The 20,784-nt window shown below is 41.9% G+C and overlaps 1 protein-coding gene across 20 annotated transcripts in view; it reads right to left on the bottom strand.

Moving 5' to 3' along the window:
• Positions 1–20,784, bottom strand: part of MYO3A (myosin IIIA) — a 351,398-nt gene that overhangs the window by 146,983 nt on the left and 183,631 nt on the right. For all 20 annotated transcript variants that reach the window (XM_054020735.1, XM_054020736.1, XM_054020737.1 and 17 more), the window contains one exon: positions 20,113–20,247. In XM_054020735.1, coding sequence (XP_053876710.1) covers positions 20,113–20,247 — 135 coding nt within the window. The remainder of the gene's footprint in view (positions 1–20,112; positions 20,248–20,784) is intronic.

The raw sequence follows: 20,784 nt of genomic DNA, 5'->3' as shown, positions 1-20,784 counted from the left end.
AAGTGGAAGTGGGATATTCTCAACAGTAGAATACCAAGGGAGGAAAAATCACTTTTGTAGTGGTAATGAGGGCAATGTAATCAGGGTGGCCCATTTCAAACAGTTGGCAAGAAGGTGTTAACAATAGTAGGGGAAAATTAGTACGGGGAAATTAGTATTTGTAGTGACCCATCCACTCCCTGTCTTTATTCAGGCCTAATTTGATGGTGTCCAGTTTTCAAATTAATTCCAGTTCTGCAGTTTCTCGTTGGAGTTTTTGAAGTTTTTTTGTTGAAGAATTGCCACTTTTAAGCCTGTTATTGATTGTCCAGGGAGGTTGAAGTGTTCTCCGACTGGTTTTTGAATGTTATAATTCTTGACATCTGATTTGTGTCCATTTATTCTTTTGCGTAGCGACTGTCCGGTTTGGCCAATGTACGTGGCAGAGGGGCAGTGGTGGCACAGGATGGCATGTATCACATTGGTAGATGTGCAGATGAACGAGCCCCTGATGGGGTGACTGATGTGGTTAGGTCCTATGATGGTGCTCGTTCACCTGCACATCTAACAATGTGATACATGCCATCGTGTGCCAACAATGTCCCTCTGCCATGTCCATTGGCCAAACCGGACAGTCGCTACGCAAAAGAATAAATGGATACAAATCAGACGTCTCCAAGGTGCCACAAGTACTCCTTGTTGTTTTTATAAAAATATCTAAAACCATGGAAACTCAACAACTAAGAAGTGACTGCATCTTCCCCCACAAGAAAGTAAATGTGTCCAGGTTACCAGATTAACAAATTGTATACTCTGATTTGGACTAGTACAATTAAAAACCATCAAGATCTAACCCCCACCATGGAAAGGTATTTATACTAGAAAGTCTGAAAGAGCTTTAACTATAGCTTTGCAACACAGCTGCAGTATACTACTACCTTAATTATCCTTAATCAAACTAAATTGAAGGGTAATTTTATAGAACCAGAGCTAGCATAATTGAAAGGTCAGGAACAGCATTTAGGCCAGAGCTTTATGCATAAATGCAAAAAGAAACTTACAAAAATTCAAGAGTTAGAGAAATTCTGCACTTTTTTACATACAAAAAGCAATATCAAAGGAACTTTAACATTTCAAATTCAAGCACTGAAAAGTTAGGAAACATCAGAATTAAGGTTGCCCTTACAACATTTAACAAATTTGTTTGTTAGAGCATGATCCGAAGCTAAATGAAGTCAATGACTTGAATTTCATGGCCATCGGATCAGCTGGCTAGAATACACACAAAATGTAGTAAGTAAACTTGTGTAGTTGTAGCCATGTCAGTCCCAGAATGTTAGAGAGACAAGGTGGATGACACAATTTGAAGTTGGGCCAATAAAAGATATTCTTTCACTCACCTTGTCTCTCTAGTAAGCCAACATGGCAGCCAGCAGTAATTGTGCGCCCTCCTCTAGTTTTTATTGCCTATCCATAACAGTATTAGCTCTATCTATTGTCTACCCATTGAGAACTTTTCAAGGGCTCTTTTTCTGTTGCAGTGTCATTCTAACATCCTTAGGAGGGAAAAAGTTAATGTCTTGGATATCTCAGTTGAAATTTGTTTTATGTCCACATACCTAGTATGAAGACTAATTTACTATCATTTATTGTAAGTTAAAATATTGTGATAGGCTTCTCTTCCCCAAAGGCTGGGTTGCAAGTGGGTGTGGTTTGAGAGTGAGGCTGGGGAAATGGGAATTGAAACAAAATGTTCTTTTGGTGGGTGGTGCCATGTGTCACCAGCTCTAGGGGAGAAATGTGCTGCTGTCTATCGTAGGTATTTATATGGCCCCCATTACCATAGTATCTGAGCACCTCACTATCTTCAATGTATTTACCCTTTGGGCAGTGTTATTATCCCCATTTTACAGATGGGGAACTGAGGCACAGAGCAGCTTAGTGACTTTCCCAAGGTCACACAGGGAGTCTGCAACAGCGCAGGGAACTAACCTACATCTCCCAAGTCCTAGGCTAGTGCCCTAATTTCTCGACTATCCTTCTTCTCTTGTTGTTCTACGACCCTGATTGCACTAATGTTGGATGGATTTATAGACATATTCAGATACCCCAATGTTAAAATATATAAAATAGTATCAAGATGCTATAATTTAGGGCTTGTCTAGATGAACAGTTAGTGCAGGGCAAGCTGGAGTGTAAATCTACAGTGCACTAGTGTGCTGTGCACTAACTATCCATGTGGACTCTGCTACCATGCACTAAAAGGTCCCAAGTGCACTTTGTTCTATTCCACTTCGAAATGGGAGTAGGTCAGTGAGGACTAGGGAACACAGTAGCAAAGTCCACAGACAATGTGCTGTAGATTTACAACCCAATTTACCGTGCACTAACTGGTCATCTAGACGAGCCCTGAGAATGTTGTGGCTAGAGTTCCCAGATTTAACTTGTACATATTGAACATTAATATTTAATATTCCCCTGCTGTTTGCTTTACTTCTTGATTAAAAGAACAATGTTAAAGGTCTATTAATCTAACTTATATGTACAGTAAATGCCTAAGTAAAGTAGGCAATAATGTTGTACATCTTCCTAAAAGATGTGGACTGTGCAAGTCACATTGCAATTTCAAATATCATGTTGCAGAAAAAATGAGTATTTACTAGGGCTGTCAAGCAATTAAAAACATTATTCGTGATTAATGGTGTGATAAAAAAATTAATCGTGATTAGTCGTGCTGTTAAACAATAATAGAATATCATTTATTTCAATATTTTGGATGTTTTCTACATTTTCAAATATATTGATTTCAATTACAACACAGAACACAAAGTGTACAGTGCTCACTTTATATTTATTTTTATTTCAAGTATTTGCACTGTAAAAAACAAAAGAAATAGTATTTTTCAATTCACCTCATACAAGTACTGTACTGCAATCTCTGTATCATGAAAGTTGAACTTACAAATGTAGAATTATGTAGAAAATCCCTGCATTCAAAAATAAAACAATGTAAAACTTTAGAACCTACAAGTCCAATCAGTCCTAATTCTTGTTCAGCCAATCGCTCAGACAAACAAATTTGTTTATATTTGCAGAAGATAATGCTGCCGGCTTCTTATATACAATGTCACCTGAAAGAGAGAACAGGCATTTGCATGGCACTGTTGTAGCTGGCGTTGCAAGATATTTACATGCCAGATGCGCTAAATATTCATATGACCCTTGATGCTTCAACCACCAATCCAGAGGACATGTGTCCATGTTGATGATGGGTTCTGCTCAAGATCCAAAGCTGTGCAGATGAATGTTCATTTTCATCATCTGAATCAGATGCCACTAGCAGAAGGTTGATTTTTGTTTTTGGTGGTTTGGGTTCTGTAGTGTCTGCATCAGAGTGCTGCTCTTTTAAGACTTCTGAAAGCATGCTCCACACCTCATCCCTCTCAGATTTTGGAAGGCACTTCATATTCTTAAACCTTGGGCCCAGTGCTGTAGCTATCTTTAGAAATTTCACATTGGTATCTTCTTTGCGTTTTGTCAAATTTGCAGTGAAAGTGTTCTTAAAACGAACAACGTCTGCTAGGTCATCATCTGAGACTGCTATAAGGTGAAATATATGGCAGAATGTGGGTAAAATAGAGCAGGAGACATACAATTCTCCCCCAAGGAGTTCCATCACAAATTTAATTAACGCCTTATTTTTTAACGCGCGTCATCAGCATGAAAGCATGTCCTCTGGAATGATGGCCAAAGCATGAAGAGGCATATGCATCTGTAGCACATCTGGCATATTAAATATCTTGCGATGCCAGTTACAACAGTGCCATGCAAAGGCCTGTTCTCACTTTCAGGTGACATTGTAATTAAGAAGTGAGCAGCAGTATCTCCTGTCAATGTAAACAAACTTGTTTCTCTTAGCAATTGGCTGAACAAGAAGTAGGACTGAGTGGACTTGCAGGCTCTACAGTTTTACATTGTTTTGTTTTTGAGTGCAGTTGTGTAACAAAAAACCTTTATTTGTAACTTGCACTTTCATAATAAAGAGATTGCACTACAGTACTTTTATGAGGTGAATTGAAAAATACTATTTCTTTTATAATTTTTATAGTGCAAATATTTGTAATCAAAAATAATATAAAGTGAGCACTGTACACTTTATATTCTGTGTTGTAATTGAAATCGATACATTTGAAAATGTAGAAAAGCATCCAAAATATTTAATAGATTTCAGTTGGTATTCTATTGTTTAATAGTGCGATTAATCGCAATTAATTTTTTAAATCAAAATTAATTTTTTTGAGTTAATCACGTGAGTTAACTGTGATTAATCGACAGCCCTAGTATTTACTAAACTTTGAAATGCCGAATGCTACTTTTAGCCAAAACAAAAATCTTTGATCTTAGAAAAATAAGGTATAACTCAGAGGAGAAAATTACTATAATTGGGAAGCAAAAAAGGGCATATTATTAAAAATGGATAAATCAAGTGTGATTCAGAACTGTAATGGATCAAAGTATGAAGTGTTGGTTTGAAAGGAGCAATTATAGCTAAAGAAAAAATACTCTGTGTTGAAGAGTAGGATAAAGTCAATTATGGACTTGGCCATTTATCTTTCATACATGGCATTTTGAAAGACAGAATATTATGTAGCCTAATCAGAGCATACACCCAAAGGAAAGTCAGTATTTATTTTTCTCAGCACTGAACTTCTGAAAAAGAATTGTTCTATAGCAGACTCCAATCTTGTGACCATTCACATATCTGCTTTAAAAACTCTACAGTGCTTTATCACATTTTATAGAGTGGTTTCACTTCAAATCTTTTGGTTCATTTTCTTCCTCATATTTACCTCTTATTTCCATAAAGATGGAAACATAATAATTTGAACAGCAAATGCTGCATACAGAATACAGACTAACACGGCTGCTACTCTGAAACAGATATATTGTATGCATGCAAAAAATTATAACAAATTGCAGCTCATACAAGTAGAACATCTACTACATAAATTACTTCCCTTTATATAAAATTAAACCTTTTAGTATCTCTGAAATAGGCTTGTCTCTTCAAAGCAGTTATAGAAGTTTCCTTTGGAAAGCCTAGAAGAGCCCATAAACTAGTGTTTCTAGCTGTTCTCAGGACTCTAGGAGAGCTTGTGAAAGAGATACCCGGAGCTGGGGATTTGGAATGGGTATGCTTTTGTTTTGCCAGCTTTACATTGATTGGCCTGATAGGGAGGTATAGTTCCAAAGGTTCAGCATTTTGCAAACACAACTTCCTTCCAGCCTGGGTTGTCATAGCAATAGATACAGCCTCCTGCCCTGCCCCCATCTAGTCTCCTGCCTGTGCTTGCTAGCTATCCCTATGGCAGACAAGCTGAAAGGGACACAAGGAAGACAAGATTTTTGAAGCAAAATAACATGGTACATGGGCTGCACAGAGGTGGAAGATGGGAAAGAACCTGGCGGCAGGTGAGAAAGGTGCACTTAGGAGGGCTCTGGCAGCTTGTGTAGGGGGGAAAGGAAACCTGCACCATGCTCTCCTATCCTGCAGAAACACAGCAAGGATCGGAGTGGTTCTTAAGCAGGTTTACAAAACAAGGAGAGACACACCTGATTTTTTTTTGCAAACGTAATTGGGATGGCCCTCAAAGCCTGTAGGTTTCCCTCTTTTCATGTGCACTACTCCAATGCCAGCAGCAATGTCCTTCATTGCAGTCTCCTGGTCACTCAGAAAGGGGTGCTGGAACAATTTTTTTGGCAGGCATGCTGCTGATGGAAACCATGTATTTGGTGTTTGTTATTACTACTTCAAGCCAGGGGATGTGACAGCACCCCTAATTCCAGCATCACTGCACTCATCCTGCTCGCCCTTCCTCCAGCCATGCCTTCCAGCTGGTCATTTTAAATGATGGGGTTTGGGTTACAGGGATTAGATCTTGCCTCCATATTCTTATCACCTGCTTTTAAAGGGTGATCCCTTCACACCACAACAACTGGGCGATGCTTCCTCCTATTTCAAATTTCCGTATTTTCAATTGATGCTGATAAGGGTGAAATCCTGGCTCCAGTTGAAGTCAATAGCAAAACTCGTATCAACTTCAATGGGGCCTGAGTTTCATCCTAAAGCTTTAGTTACATGGATCCAGATTACTCCACCCGCCTCACACCCTTGGGAAGATCACAAGAAGGGGCCAGGAGGCAGGGAAACTCCACAAGGAGACTCTTACAGCTTTGCTGACACTAATCCCTTGGGGCTGGAGGGGCTGTAGATTGCACTCCCTTCCAAGCCATGCAAAACCTGTAGCCATCTGCAAGGATGACTGGTGTGGGTGTGGCAGTGCCACTGGCTGCCTGCTCAGTAGCATCCTTGGCAGGGGTAGAGATGAAGCTAACAGAGCTCATTAAGCTATATTACCACCCACCTACTTTCCTGCATGGAAACTCAAAACTATAGCAGGGGATAGTACTGCAGGGACTCATACATCCCTCGCTCCAACCTCTTCTGCTCTATGCCCAACTTGCCCACAAATGCTAGGGACAGGGAAGCATGCCATCCACCTCCTCAATGCAGAATGGGAGACAAAGTTGCCAAAGGGTCCTTTCATGTGTGACTCATGTGGGGCTGATCCCCCAGTCTCATTGCAAGGGCCATATAATGCCCTAGGTCCACACATGCATCAGCATTTTGGGAGTCATTGCTCATATTGGCTGCAGCAAGGTCCTAAGTACTGTGAATCTTACTGCTGTGGTCAAAAGCCATTATCCAGACAAACATATATTTATTTACCTGGCACAGAGAAACCACCAGCCCTCCTACAGAGGTCTTAAAATCCAAGTTAATGAGCTAGAAGCCAAACCACTACCACATTCTGGCAGAGTGTGATGAGATCATAGACGTGGAAGTCTCCTTTTTGTCAAACTTAGATGCTGTGCTTGCCTTTCTCAGTGTCTGACAGATAGGATTTTGTCTGACAGAAAAATGGCTGACGCTCAATCCTGACAAGAAAAAAGTTATGCTGTTTAGTTGGAGAAACACCAGCAGGAATGGATGGGTGATATGGCTGCACCTTCCCATGGGGAGGCTGCGGGGCCACTTTTTGATGCAGCGTAGAGTCATACTGCTCCTAGACTTTCATGTCAAACTGGTGTCTTCTACAGCCTCTCTTATAAAAGGGTCATTACTGCACTGTGTTTAGTGTGGGAAATGGTTAGTCTCTCCCTTCACAGCAAACCACATTCCAGGCTGGAATTGTACTATCAGTGTCTCGACTCTAACTGTGAACAAAAAAACCAATCTAATCCAGCAATTAAACCTGCATTTCCACCATTCCCAGGAGTGATGTCTTTTAAAACGTGTAATTATGCTTAAATAGTGGATTATAAAACAATGCTCTGTAGAGTTTTACAAAAATACAGTTCAGTGACTTTTACCATTAAATGAAATTATGCACGAAAATTCAAAATGCAATGTGACCCAAAACCTTTCTATATAAAGTAGGTCAGTGAATGATTCTAAACTATTAGTCACCAAAAAGCCATATTTTAATCAGACATGTACCTTTCGTTGTCTGATGTACATGTAAATAATGTTGTTGTGGTTCATTTAAAGGGTTGTTTGAATACTGGGGGGAAAAATTGTAAATATTTGATTACTTCTAAGGCTCCACTTTGTTTTGACCATATTCAAGCTTATTAGGATTGCCAAAGATTTGGAAGTGATCTGGATTATTTGCTGAATATTGATCACGGAATATGTGCATTCTGTCCAACAGCACTGAGGTCCCTCATTCTATATATACTGTGCCTTTGTCACACAGCAGTGTGGGAGTCAGAGGATAGGCAGGGAGTGAACAATTCTGTGAGACAATTAGAAAGCCCTTAGTGTGACTTTACTGCGCGTCATTGTTCAGCAGTCATTCCCTCTGGCGTTGTCTAGCCTAGAAAATATTGTACTAATTTTCTAGCAGTGGTGCAGCTTTGTGGCTGCTAACAACAGTGAATGCCTTGACGTATACAGAATTTAGGAGATTTTTAACCACTAAGCTCTGAGTTGGTTCTCATGATATTGTGAACAAAATGCTGTCCATCACGCAGCTTTAGTATTTACAGCATTGCTCGTACTGGTGCAGATTTACCATTTCTGGGAAATAGCTAAGACCATCTCGAGCGTAGCTGTGCCTTCTATGTGTATGGCACCCTCAGCAACCAGAAGGAGGGTATGGATGAGCAGTTTCTAAATCAGAATACAGAATACTGATGCTCTAAATCAGCAGTTCTCAAACTTTAGCAACCCAAGGACTCCCATTTTGATTTAAAAATTTTCACAGACTCCCAAACCCTCTGCTCAGCTCTAAAACCCGCCCCCACTCCACCCCTTCCCCTAAGGCCTCACCCCGGCCCCACCTCTTCCCGCCCCCACTCCACCCCTGCCCCTCCTCTTCCCCACCTCTTTCTGCCCCCTCCCCCGAGCGTGCTCCGTCTCTGCTCCTTCCCTTCCCTCCCAGCCAGGGCCGGCTCCAGGCACCCACTTACCAAGCAGGTGCTTGGGGCGGCCACTTCAGAGAGGGGCGGCACGTCCAGCTGTTCCGTGGCAATTCGGCGGACAGTCCCTCACTCCTGCTCAGAGCGAAGGACCTCCCACCGAACTGCCACCGCAGATCGCGATTGCGGCCTTTTTTTTTGTTTGTTTGGCTGCTTGGGGCGGCCAAACCCCTGGAGCTGGCCCTGCTCCCAGCCCCTCCTGCACACTGCTGAACAGCTGTTCCCTGGCATGCAGGAGGTGCTGGGAGGGGAGGGGAAAGAGTTGGGGGGGGCCGGGTGGTGGAGCAGTTGATCAGCAGGGACTGCGGACCCCCTGGAGTACCCTCGTGGACCCCAGTTTGAGAAATGCTGCTCTAAATAGCATACAAGCAGCCAGCTGTTCATATGGAATACTGGAACATTTTTGAATTCCCAATATATTAGCAAGAATTATGGAAGAATTATCATGAAAGATTATTGTGATCCACTTGGCAGCAAAATTTGCTCATTTAAAACCTGCCTGGAGTGATGCTATGTTATATTATTTGACTTTGATCTTTAACAGTTAACATCAAGGGCATTCATTTAATTCATGCTGATCCCACAGAAGAAATTAAAAATGTACAAATATTTAAATTCATTTTACGTCTTTGTACTGGTTTAGCTGTTCTTGTATAAGAAGAGGAGTAAGCCATACCAATATAAGGCCCCATTGTATCAGTATAATTGAATCCACACTAGGCATCACTAGAATGGTTAAAAAAAATCAGACCCCTAGTCAAAATACTTACAACAATGCAAACAACACTGTGTGCGGATCAGGTCTAACAGAGACTATTGAGTAATGGTTGATTAATGCAAAATGTAGCAAATTGCAAGAGCTTTTTGGCTTCATATTCATTCATAGATTCCAAAGTTAGAAGCGACCATGATGATCATCCAGTCTGGCCAATTTCTATTTAAGGTCCACTGTCTGGACTAGAGCATATCTTTTAAAAAAAATCAGTCTTGATTTTAAAAATTCCAGTGATGGAGAATCGCCCACAACTTTTGGTATTTGCCACCTTATTTCTAGTCTGAATTTGACTAGCTTCAACTTCCAACTGTTGGTTCTTGTTAAACCTTTGTCTGCTAGACTGAAGGGTCCTCTTTTACCAAATTTCTGTTCCCCTGTAGGTACTTATAAAGACTGTCTACACATGGATAAAAGCCCTGTAGCACAGCTATGGCTGACCCAGGTCAGCTGACTCAGGCTTGCGAGACTCAGGCTGCGGGGCTAAACATTGTTATGTAGACTTTGGGGCTTGGGCTGAAGCCTGAGCTCTGGGACCCTCCACTCTTGCATGGTACCAGAGCTTGGGCTTCAGCTCGAGCCTGAATGTCTACACAGCAATTTTTCAGCCCCAGAGCCTGAGACCAAGTCAGCTGACCCAGGCCAGCCATGTTTTTTTTATCCCTGTGTAGACACCCATAGAATCTAATCAAGTTATCCCTTAACTTTCTCTTCGATAAGCTTAGTAAGTTGAGTTCCTTGAGCCTTTCATCATAAAGCATGTTTTCCCCTGTTTTTATCATTCTTGTGCCTCTCTTCATTATTTCAATATCCTTCTTAAATTGTAGAAACCAGAACTGGAAACAGTATTTCAGTAGTGGTCACAAAAGTGCCCAATACAGAGATTATATAAACTTCCTACTCCTGATAGTCCCCTTTTATATATCCAAGGATCTATATATTGCTAAAGTAGGAGTTGGTCAGAAAATGGAACTTCTGTTCCATGGGAAAGTCTGACATTTCAAAATTTGTTTTCATTCTGAATCAGAATGAAAAGTAAAGTTAAAATTCCTAAATTTTAATCCAAAAACACCAAAATATATATTATGTTTTAACATTATTGAAACAATATTAAATGTTTTACAGTGTTGAATACATATGTTAAAATTAATGTTATAATAAAGTAAAATAAAATGAAATTAATTGATCAAGTCCAAATGTGACATTTCAGCATTATCAAAATAATAAAGTCATTTTAACAATTCATGTAAACACTTTTCCATCAAACATATTGCCGAAATTGACATGTTTCTGCAAAACATTTTGATTTTGACAAAACAGCATTTTCTGATGGAAAGCTGTTTGGCTGTGATCTTTTCAACCAACTCTACTTATTTGCATAGCCAAAACATCTGTCATTAAAAACAGTCAGTCCCATATTTCCTAAACACTGAAAATATATTGATGATGGGTACAATTTTCAGGAGTCCTTACATGATTTAAGTATCATTTTCAAAAGTGATGTAGGCACTTAGGATCCTAAATTACACTGACTCCCAATGAGATTCAGGCTCCTAAGTGCCTACATCAGTTTTGAAAATGGGATTTGTGTGTTTCTCAAAATTTTTACCAACATTCCCAAATTATTAAAATATGTGCCATCCAATCTGTTAATCTAATAAAGTAGCTGTAGCAGGACAGTAGTTAAAACAGTTCTGTAATCTCCAGGGGTCTCTGGGGGCAGGCAAGGCTAGCAAGCACAGGAGATGCTTCAGCTGCTAGGCCCTAAGGCTCCAGCACAGGGGAGGGCAAACTACAGCCCACGGGCTGGATCTGGCCTGCTCTGGCCCCGCGCCGCTCCCGGAAGCGGTCGGCACCACATCCCTGCGGCCCCTGGGATAGGAGGCTCAGAGGACTCCGTGTGCTGCCCTCGCCTGCAGGCACCACCCCTCACAGTTCCCATTGGCTCTGAACCCCAACCCCCTGCCCTGAGCCCCTTTCTGCATCCCACACCCCCTCCCGCACCCCAACCCTCTGCCCCAGCCCTACATTCATGGCCCTGCATACAATTTCCCCACCCAGATGTGGTCCTCAGGCCAAAAAGTTTGCCCACCCCTGCTCTAGCACATGGTGTGTCCCAAACAGTGCTCCCTGACTGCCTTCAACCACTATGCCTGTCCCCTGGCTCCTCAGATAACCTGCCTCTGTGATCCATCCCTCACTGACTGCCTTCTAATTGCCTCATAACCTTCCTCTCCTAGCAACCATCACCCTCCCAAACAGGAGGGAAAGAGCTACAGCAGATTTCCCCTTAGCAAATTCATCACACTGACCTCTGCTGACATGAGGCTGCTCAGCCTGTTCATCGCAGTTATAATAGATTTTTAACAAATGAACAGGCAGATTCCTTCTGCGGGCATCTCCAAATACAAACGACAAAGCTTAGTAAGCTTGGCAGAATCCTCTCAAGTACTGTCCCTCATCATGAGTTTGACTGTTAGATATACTGAGCAGGCACAATTCCCACTGGTGCCAATGCAGGTATTCAGCACCTCTCAGGATTAGGCCAAAGAAGGGTATTACTGAGTTTAGGTTCTAGTTTACTTTTATTCTGCACAGACCAGTTACTGTTACGTCATGTTCACTGTTATGGACTATTTCCATCAGAAATGTCAAATTGGGAAACCGAAATTACAAAAAAATGTTATTTATACTATATAAATGAATCACACATTGCTTAAACATTCCTGCACCATTAGTTTTCCTTTAGCTCTTATATTTTTTAATCTTTATCTTACAGTGTGCTCAGATTTGGATTGTTGGCAGTTTGAGAGGAATGCTAGGCAATAATTTCATACGTATCCTGCAAATACTGTCAGATATGCCACAAATGTACACAGCATAACACACTGAGAAAAGGGAAAGGGTCACTGAACTTCGTTTCAACAAATGTGTTCACTTTTGATACATTTTTCTGGGTCAAATATATTTTTTTGATATTGTACCATCATCCAATACCTTCTAAACAGCTTCTAATTGATTACATCAACACTGAAGAGGGCACGATTAATTGCACGTGTCTTCCTGCTTCATTATATCTACAAGACGACCCCATTTTTTGTTTTTTAAGAGGAAACAAATTTTAATGAACAATATTCCTGTGACGGGTTCGGTCACAGAAACCGCCTTGGGAGTGCCACCTGATGTGCTGAGACTACCTCTGAACCCATTTTCCCTGCCAGCTTGGGACTTCAGAACCCTGTCTCATTGAGCCAGACACGCTAACCTGCTGCAAACACAGACCCAGGTCTGAACCACATCCCCCAAAGCTGCAGACTTAATTGAAAATGGCTTAGCAGGTGCTCCTGTCTGTAGCACCCAGACACCCAGCTCCCAATGGGATCCAAACCCCAAATGAATCCATTTTACTCTGTATAAAGTTTATACAGGATAAACTCAAACTATCCACCCTCTATAACACTGATAGAGAGCTATGCCCAGCTGTTTGCTCCTCCAGGTATTTACTCTGGGTTAATTAATAAGCAAAAAGTAATTGTATTAAGTATAAAAAGTAGGATTTAAGTAGCTCCAAGTAATAACAGACAGAACAAAGTAAGTTACCGAGCAAAATAAAACAAAAACAAGCAATCTAAGCCTAATACATTAAGAAACTGATTACAGATGAAATCTCACCCCCAGAGATGTTCCAATAAGCTTCTTTCACAGACTCCTTCCTAGGCTGGGTCCAGCAATCACTCACACCCCGTAGTTACTGTCCTTTGTTCCAGTGTAACTTTAGCCAAGATGGAGTCTGCTCTGCAGGCAGCTCTGGCCAAGAGAAGGTGCATGCAAGAATGCAGCAGGGAAAGTCCCTTCCACCCCAGGGGCACCTGTTCCAAATCCCCCAGAGTGAACACACACACGCCAGAAAAGTACAATGGATATAAGAAAGGGAAATATTTATTTACAGAGGGATGAGAGGAGAAAAACAACAAGGGGAAATATAGGGGGAGCAGTAAAACAGGGTTGCATCCAAATCAAGGCCTCACAGGCCCAGTGGTAGCACAGTCTGGAAGGACAGACACTGAGCAATGTGTCTGCACACAGAGTTCAGAAGGCCTGAGCAAAGTTCCAGTCCAGTGGTGAGTCTTGGGTGCTCCTGGTTGTCTTCGGTGCCAGTGAACTTTCCCCAACAAACCCCTCCAGTGCCCTCTTCTGCTGCTCTATGCAAAGCCACACAGAGCGACCACCTCCCCACTTAACTAGCTAGCAGCCTCCCTCCTTATTCCCAATGCAGAGTCACAAGCCCCAGTACTCACAGCCCCATGCAGCTCTGGGCAGCAGTGATACTGGGTCCAGCTCTGGCCTGTCCTTCTCGAGCAATTCCCCCCTAGCACAGTGCTCCTCCTGGCTCCTGTTCTGAGGTGTCCCCGCTCAGCCGACCTGTCCTTCCCAGGTTTCAGGCAGGCCTTCTCTCTCTCTCCTGCTCCAGAGCCCCACCTGGAGTTTCCCTCCTTTCTCTCACTGCTCCCCATCCCTCCTTAGGAAAAAGATTTAAAGGGGCCATGCTCTCTAAACCCCAAGGGGTTACACCAGTTTCTTCCAAGCATCTCTTTGGGGTGGAGAGGCCATCTCTTGAGCCAGCTGAAGACAAAATGGAGAGGCTTCCAGGGCCTTTTATGTTCTCTCTCTTGTGGGCAGAAACCCCTTTGTTCTTCTGTGCAAAATCACAGCAACAAGATGGAGTGTGTAGCCACCTGGGCAAGTCACATGTCTATGAATGATTCAGCTTTTTTCAGGCCAACGCCATTGTTTACTTTACATGTTAGTTTGAATGTTTCCAGGAAAGCTCAGATGTGGATTGGCATCTCCCAAAGTCCATTGTCAGTTAAGTATTTCTTGATTTGGCACTTACTGAGAATAGTCTTTTCTCAAGAAGCTGACCAAATGTTTCACTGAGGCTGCTTAGAATCAAACACATTGAGATACAAGTACATAGCCAATATTCATAACTTCAAATACAAAAATGATACACACATACAGACAGCATAATCATAATCAGCAAACTACAACTTTTCCATAGACACCCCACTTGACCTCCTCTGTACAAGACCTGGTTCAACCATAGGACCCTGGTTGCAACAATGATCTATACAGTCACAGTTCATGTCAATAACGTCACAATTCTCAAAAAGGCTTGTTTCTGATATGTAAAACTTATATAGCACTCTACATCTTCAAAGTGCTTTATGAATATCAACTAACTATTCTGCATGTCATCCTTGGGAAGGAGGGAGGGAGGTACAATGAATATGAATGGAAACCAAACATGACTGAAAATCAGAAATTTCACTTTAACAGAAAAAATAACTGATGAAGGGTACATGCCCTCATGCTTCTGGGCATACGCCAGTCACTAACCAAGGGGGTAAAGGAAGAAACTTCCCCTCTGGGCAGGTTATTTCATAGTTGTTATTCTGCAGTTTCTTGACTCATCCTCTGAAGCATCTGGTTCTGGCCACTGCTGAGACAGGAAACTGGACAAGATGCACTTTTGGTCGGATTCAGTAGGTCAGTTCCTATGTTGCGCAAATTTGGTTATGACACAATTAGAAGTTTAGGCTGACACTTTCAAAGCAACCAAGAGGGATCTGGAAGCCCACGTCCCATTAATTTTAATGGGACTTGGGCCTCCAAATCTCTAGACAGTTTTAAAAATCAAAATCTCAGCCTTAGTGCTGGCTGTGTCAACCTAATTATAGATGCCATCTAAACTCAACTTCCAGCTGTGCTGTAGCCAAGTCAGGGAATATATATGTTGTCACCAGGCTCCCCAACTCCATTATAGTTGTAGACAAGTATTTCTTAGTGCTCATCTACTTTAATGATTTAGACTCAGAGAACAATATCATCAGCACAGATCGTTAACATCCTGGGTGTTACTTCATGCATCCCCTTTCAGCTAAATGCTCACAGTAAACAAATAATGAACTGAGGGTGTCAGATCTCATTAAAACTAGAGATGCCCCAAAACTGAACCTCCAACCTTCATCCCTTTGAATGTCAGGGAACTCAGTTTCACTAGGGGCCTGTTTTCCGCTTAAGGTTTAGATATGGCCAAAGTCATGCAAGAACAGCCATTCTTTTTGATATTCCAGCCCAAGATGACAGCTGAGACCATGAGATTTTCACCATTCAAGATAGGTGAAATATTGTGAGATCAAATGATTTTGTGATATTTCTACTCTATGGGGCTGAAATCTCATGAAAACACCTGCCAAGTCTAGCACTTTCTAATCTACATTTATAAACTAGCTTGGTTTTGGCCTTGAACCTTAACTTCAGTCCTCAACATTAAACTGATTCAGATCTGAACACCACCTTCTTGTCCTAGTGCTAAGGAAAACTAAAATGACAAAAGTGTAATATACACAAAATTATAATTTCACGTATAGATGCTCCCCGGGTTACGCAAGACCCCCACTTACGCAAATTCGCCCTTACGCAAAAAGTTCCATAAGGCATAAATAAAATGTTCAAGTTGCGGAAAATATTGCATAGCGTACGGAAACGTAAAGTACTGTACTGTAGTTCGGTGTGCGGAGGAACACAGCGGTAGCATCTCCTACAAGGGAAGCCTCTCAGTCTCGTGTTATTTCAGTGATACTCTATTTCTGTTATTTCACCGTATTATTTCATTCAAATCATTCCTGGAAAGCAACCAATTGATAGCAAGAGTGGAGGACCAGTTCGTAAGCGAAAGAAGATTGATTTAGAGCAGAAAATGTTGTAATTGTTTGTTTTTTATGCTTGCACAATATACGTTTCCAACTTATGTAAAATTCGGGTTACGCAAGGCTTTCCGGAACAGAACGATTGCGTAAGCCGGGGAGCGTCTGTACTTGTGTGGCTATGTCAAACAGTGGCATGGTGGTTAATCATCTCTCTGAGGTTTCAAGTAATAACAGACAGAACAAAGTAAGTTACCAAGCAAAATAAAACAAAACATGCAAGTCTAAGCCTAAAACATTTAAGAAACTGCATACAGGTAAATCTCACCCTCAGAGATGTTCCAATAAGCTTCTTTCACAGACTAGACTCCTTCCTAGTCTGGGCCCAATCCTTTCCCCTGGTACAGTTCTTGTTAGTTCCAGCTCAGGTAGTAACTAGTGGATTTCTCATGACTGGCAGCCCCTTTGTCCTGTTACACCCTCTTTTATAGCTTTGGCACAAGGCGGGAATTTTTTGTCTCTCTGGGTCCCCACCCTCTCTTCTAAATGGAAAAGCACCAGGTTTAAGATGAACTCCAGTACCAGGTGACATGGTCACATGTCCTGTAAGACCCCAAGCCTCCATTATTTCCAGCCTCATTTACAGGAACACAGGAAGGCTTACAAGTAAACAGAGCCCTTTTTTTAAAAAAAAAAAAAAGGGTTGGAAGGGACCTCAGGAAGTCATCTAGTACAATGCCCTGCTCAAAACAGGACCAATCCCCAGACAGAGTTTTACCCCAGGTCCCTAAATGGCCCCCTCAAGGATTGAACTCACAACCCTGGGTTTAGCAGACCAATGCTCAAACCACTGAGCTATCCCTCCCCCCAACCAATTGTCCTAGTCAATGGGAACCATCAAAATTCTAAACCACCATTAATGGCCCACACTTTGCATAATTACAATAGGACCTCAGAGTAATACTTCATATTTCTAGTTTTAGATACGAGAATGATACATTCATACAACTAGGATGAACACTCAGTAGATTATAAGCTTTGTAATGATACCTTACAAGAGACCTTTTGCATAAAGCATATTCCAGTTACATTATATTCACTCATTAATATATTTCCATAAAACTTATGAAGTGCAATGTCACACCCTCCCTGAAGTTAGACATAAAGAGAAATGCTGCAAGCACGAACACAGAATTTGCACTAGGTGGGGGAAGCAGCAGGCCTAAATTCTACCCTAAAAGAAAAATCAATTTTCCCTGAAGAACATTCCAATATAAACAGAGTTCTCTACATCAGGGATGGGCAAATTTCTTGGCCTGAGGGCCACATCAGGGTATGGAAATTGAATGGCGGGCCATGAATGTTCCAAAATTGGGGATAAGGGTGTGTGTGGGGAGGTGATGGCTCTGGCTGAGGGTGCAGGCTCTGGTATGGGGCCAGAAATGAGGCATTCGAGGTGTGGGAGGGGGCTCCGGGTTGAGGTGCGGGGGGGTGAGGGCTCTGGGGATGGGCTGGGGATGAGGGGTTTCGGGTGCAAGAGGGTGCTCTGGGCTGGGACCAATGGGTTCAGAGCGCGGGAGGGGGATCAGGGATGTGGCAGGCTGTTGGGGCATGGGCAGGGGGTGCGGGCTCGGGTGGGGCTGGGGATGAGGGGCTGGGGGTACAAGAGGGGGCTCTGGGCTTGGATCGAGGGGTTCGAAGGGCGGGAGGGGGATCAGGGCTGTGGCAGGGAGTTGGGGTGGAGGGGGAGCTCAGGGGTGCAGGCTCTGGGTGGTGCTTACCGCAAGCAGCTCCTGGAAGCATGTCCCACCTCTGGCTCCGAGGTGCAGCCAGGTGGCTCGGTACGCTGTCCCGTCTGCAGGCGCCAACCCTGCAGCTCCCATTGGCCAGGAGCCACGGCCAATGGCAGCTGCAGGGGCAGCGCCTGCGAACGGGGCAGGGCGCAGAGCCTCCTGGCCACGCCTCAGTGTACTAGGTAGGGTCATGCCGGCTGCTTCCTGGGAGCCGCGCTGAGCGGGGCAAGCCCCCGATCCCACTCCCCAGCTGAAGCACTGGAGTGGGGCAAACCCCTGACCTCACCCCCTGGCGGGAGCTGAGGACCAGATTAAATGGTTTGAGGGGCCAGATGTGGCCCGCGAGCCATAGTTTGCCCACCCGTGCTCTACATACAGTTCATTAGACCAGAGAGACAAGGGAGAATGACTAAACACCACATATAGGAATCTATAAAATTTCTTCCTCCTGGACATATTTTCAGTAATAATTAAAACAAACAGAAGGTATCTTCATTTTTATAACTTGTAAGGTAACTATGCCAAGCTCAAAAACAAGGTAAAATGGCCATAAAAAGCTATGGACGGAATAAAAGTAAGATAACATTTCAACAAAGGCATCTCTTTCATATTACAATCTTTTTCACCATAAACATTTTTTATTAAAAGTAGGAAAGTTTCAGTAACCAACAGGTTCAATTATCTGCTCTTTGAAGTTTACATTTCCAAACATACGTAGCTATCCATCTATCCATACAGATATACCCAAACGTTCAGATTAACTAGATTCCTTGATTTATTTTAGTCTATGTATATTGACAAGTGACTTGCTTTTCACATGTACAATGAGGGTAATGCGTCCAAAAGAAGTATATACCATAATATGCAAAGTAAAGTGCACACCTATGCATGCCAAGAGTTTACAAAAAATGAAATGCTGCCAAGGCATCAGTTAGTTTTCAAAATTTAGAAGCAACTCCACAGAAAATTAAAAAAAGCTAAATTACTAACTTGACCTAAAATACTTTACATAGACCCTGCCCTACTTTGATTGTTCTACAGCAACGCTATAGGGACCAGAGTTTTCAAAATAGTTCAGGACCAGTGTTTCAAATGCTCAGCACCCACAACTGGGTCTAGACTTTCAGTGATACTCCACATGCAATGTGCTGACTCCTTTTGAAAATCTGGACAGTCCTTTTGGCTAGTAAATGGGAGCTGAGCACGTCTGAAAATCTGGCTCTCGTTATGAAAATCTCGTTATGAAAATCTGGCCAGTCCTTTTGGCCAGTAAATGGGAGCTGAGCACGTCTGAAAATCTGGCTCTCGTTATGGACATGAGATTTTTGAAACGCTGGCCCTCAATTAATATACTGTAATACCATGAACTAATTTCTTTCTTTTCATTTACAGGATAAGCCTATATTACTTGTTAGGCTTTGTATTGAGGACATTTTGTATTCCCTAATTTAGCAAGCAAATGGTAAAAGAAATATATTTTTCAACCCATCCTTACCAAACGCCCATAGAACAACAAGAGCCTAACAAGATAAATAGAGCATGCTTTACATAGCCATAAGTGTTCATTTGCATTCCTGGCATCTAAGGTCCAATCCTGCAAATCCTTTCACAGGAAAGTTAATGCGAATTCCATCTGTGAAGAACTTGCAGGACTGGCCTTTGTAGATTTTAATGCCATTTTTAAAATGTACTTTTTATGCCTGAGTTTTTATTAATCATAATTAAAGAAGAAAGGTCTTATTTTCCCTTTTTTTAACATAGAGAACTCCTATTGACATCAACAGCAAATTGGATAGTTTATTTGTTTTATTGTTATTGTTTTTGCTTTTTATACACACAAACCCTGTGAATTTAATTCACTTCTACTATATTGTGAAAAGCACATCACATTAACTATGGTTTAATGGCAAGCTTAGTCCTAACTCCTTGTTGTTTAAACAAATACTTCTGGATTGAGATTTGTATGCCAATCTTCACCAAAGGAAAAAAGTGTTTAGATTAGAAACTAATTAAGATAAGAGCATTGAACAGGGTACAAATGCTAATAAGAACTTAACTGTAAAGACATAAAATTAACATTAAGGGAATAAATATACTAGATGAGCATTCAGGAGCCAGAGAAAAATCAAAGAAAGATTTGAGAACACAGGAGGGGCTAGTGACAGCATTTATGGACTGAGCAGCTATACTGGAGAAAAATGTCAAACAAATGTGTTGTGTTTGATATGATGGGTTTGCAAGTGAAGTAAGAATGCTGCCAGGACGAAAACTGCTTTTAAAAAATAATAAAATTCAATCATTAGAAATTATCTACCTCAAGAACCAGCCAAAGTTGGTCTCCATTCTTCACATCTTTCTCGTAGTACATTCCATAGAACTTGACGACGTTGGGATGATCAGAGAGAGCTTTCAAAATGTTGTACTCGGCTTCAATTTCTTCATCAATATCCTAGTGCCGCATATCACAAAAATAAATAGCAGTCAGCAAACCCAAGCCATATGAAAATTGACACATAGTGTGCAGTCTATTCAAACTTTGTCTAAAGATAAAACAAAGTCAAATGAAATATTAGTGCCTCCTTTACAACACTGTAAAACATAGACTTAGTTCTGTTCAGTCAAAATACCCTATTTAATAGATTGAACTATACAGAATTAAGACTAAAGTCATCTTTGGCTTACACTGTCTTCTGTCGATTTGACTCCAACAGGAGTATGGGGGAGGAAGAAACTGCCATAGTTCCAGGTGGTCACAACATCCTCACAACATTCTGCATGAAGCTGGCACAGATCCAAGGGTGGCCAGTATTGATTGTAACTTCCAGAAAAACTGCTATTGAGTCCCTGGGAGAACTTGCAGCTTTTCTTGTCTGGTACCACCATGAGGGAGAACAGACAGTATTCCTACAACCGGCCCTCCCTTCAGTTGTGAATCCCTTCTCTGGGGCTAAGGGCTGGGTTCTGGAAGGTACAATCTGGATTCACC

The sequence above is a fragment of the Malaclemys terrapin genome, chromosome 2 (assembly GCF_027887155.1).
Source record: "Malaclemys terrapin pileata isolate rMalTer1 chromosome 2, rMalTer1.hap1, whole genome shotgun sequence".
NCBI lineage: Eukaryota > Metazoa > Chordata > Testudines > Emydidae > Malaclemys > Malaclemys terrapin.
Note: the sequence above shows the minus strand (reverse complement) of the source record. Positions and strands in the feature narration are given on the sequence as shown.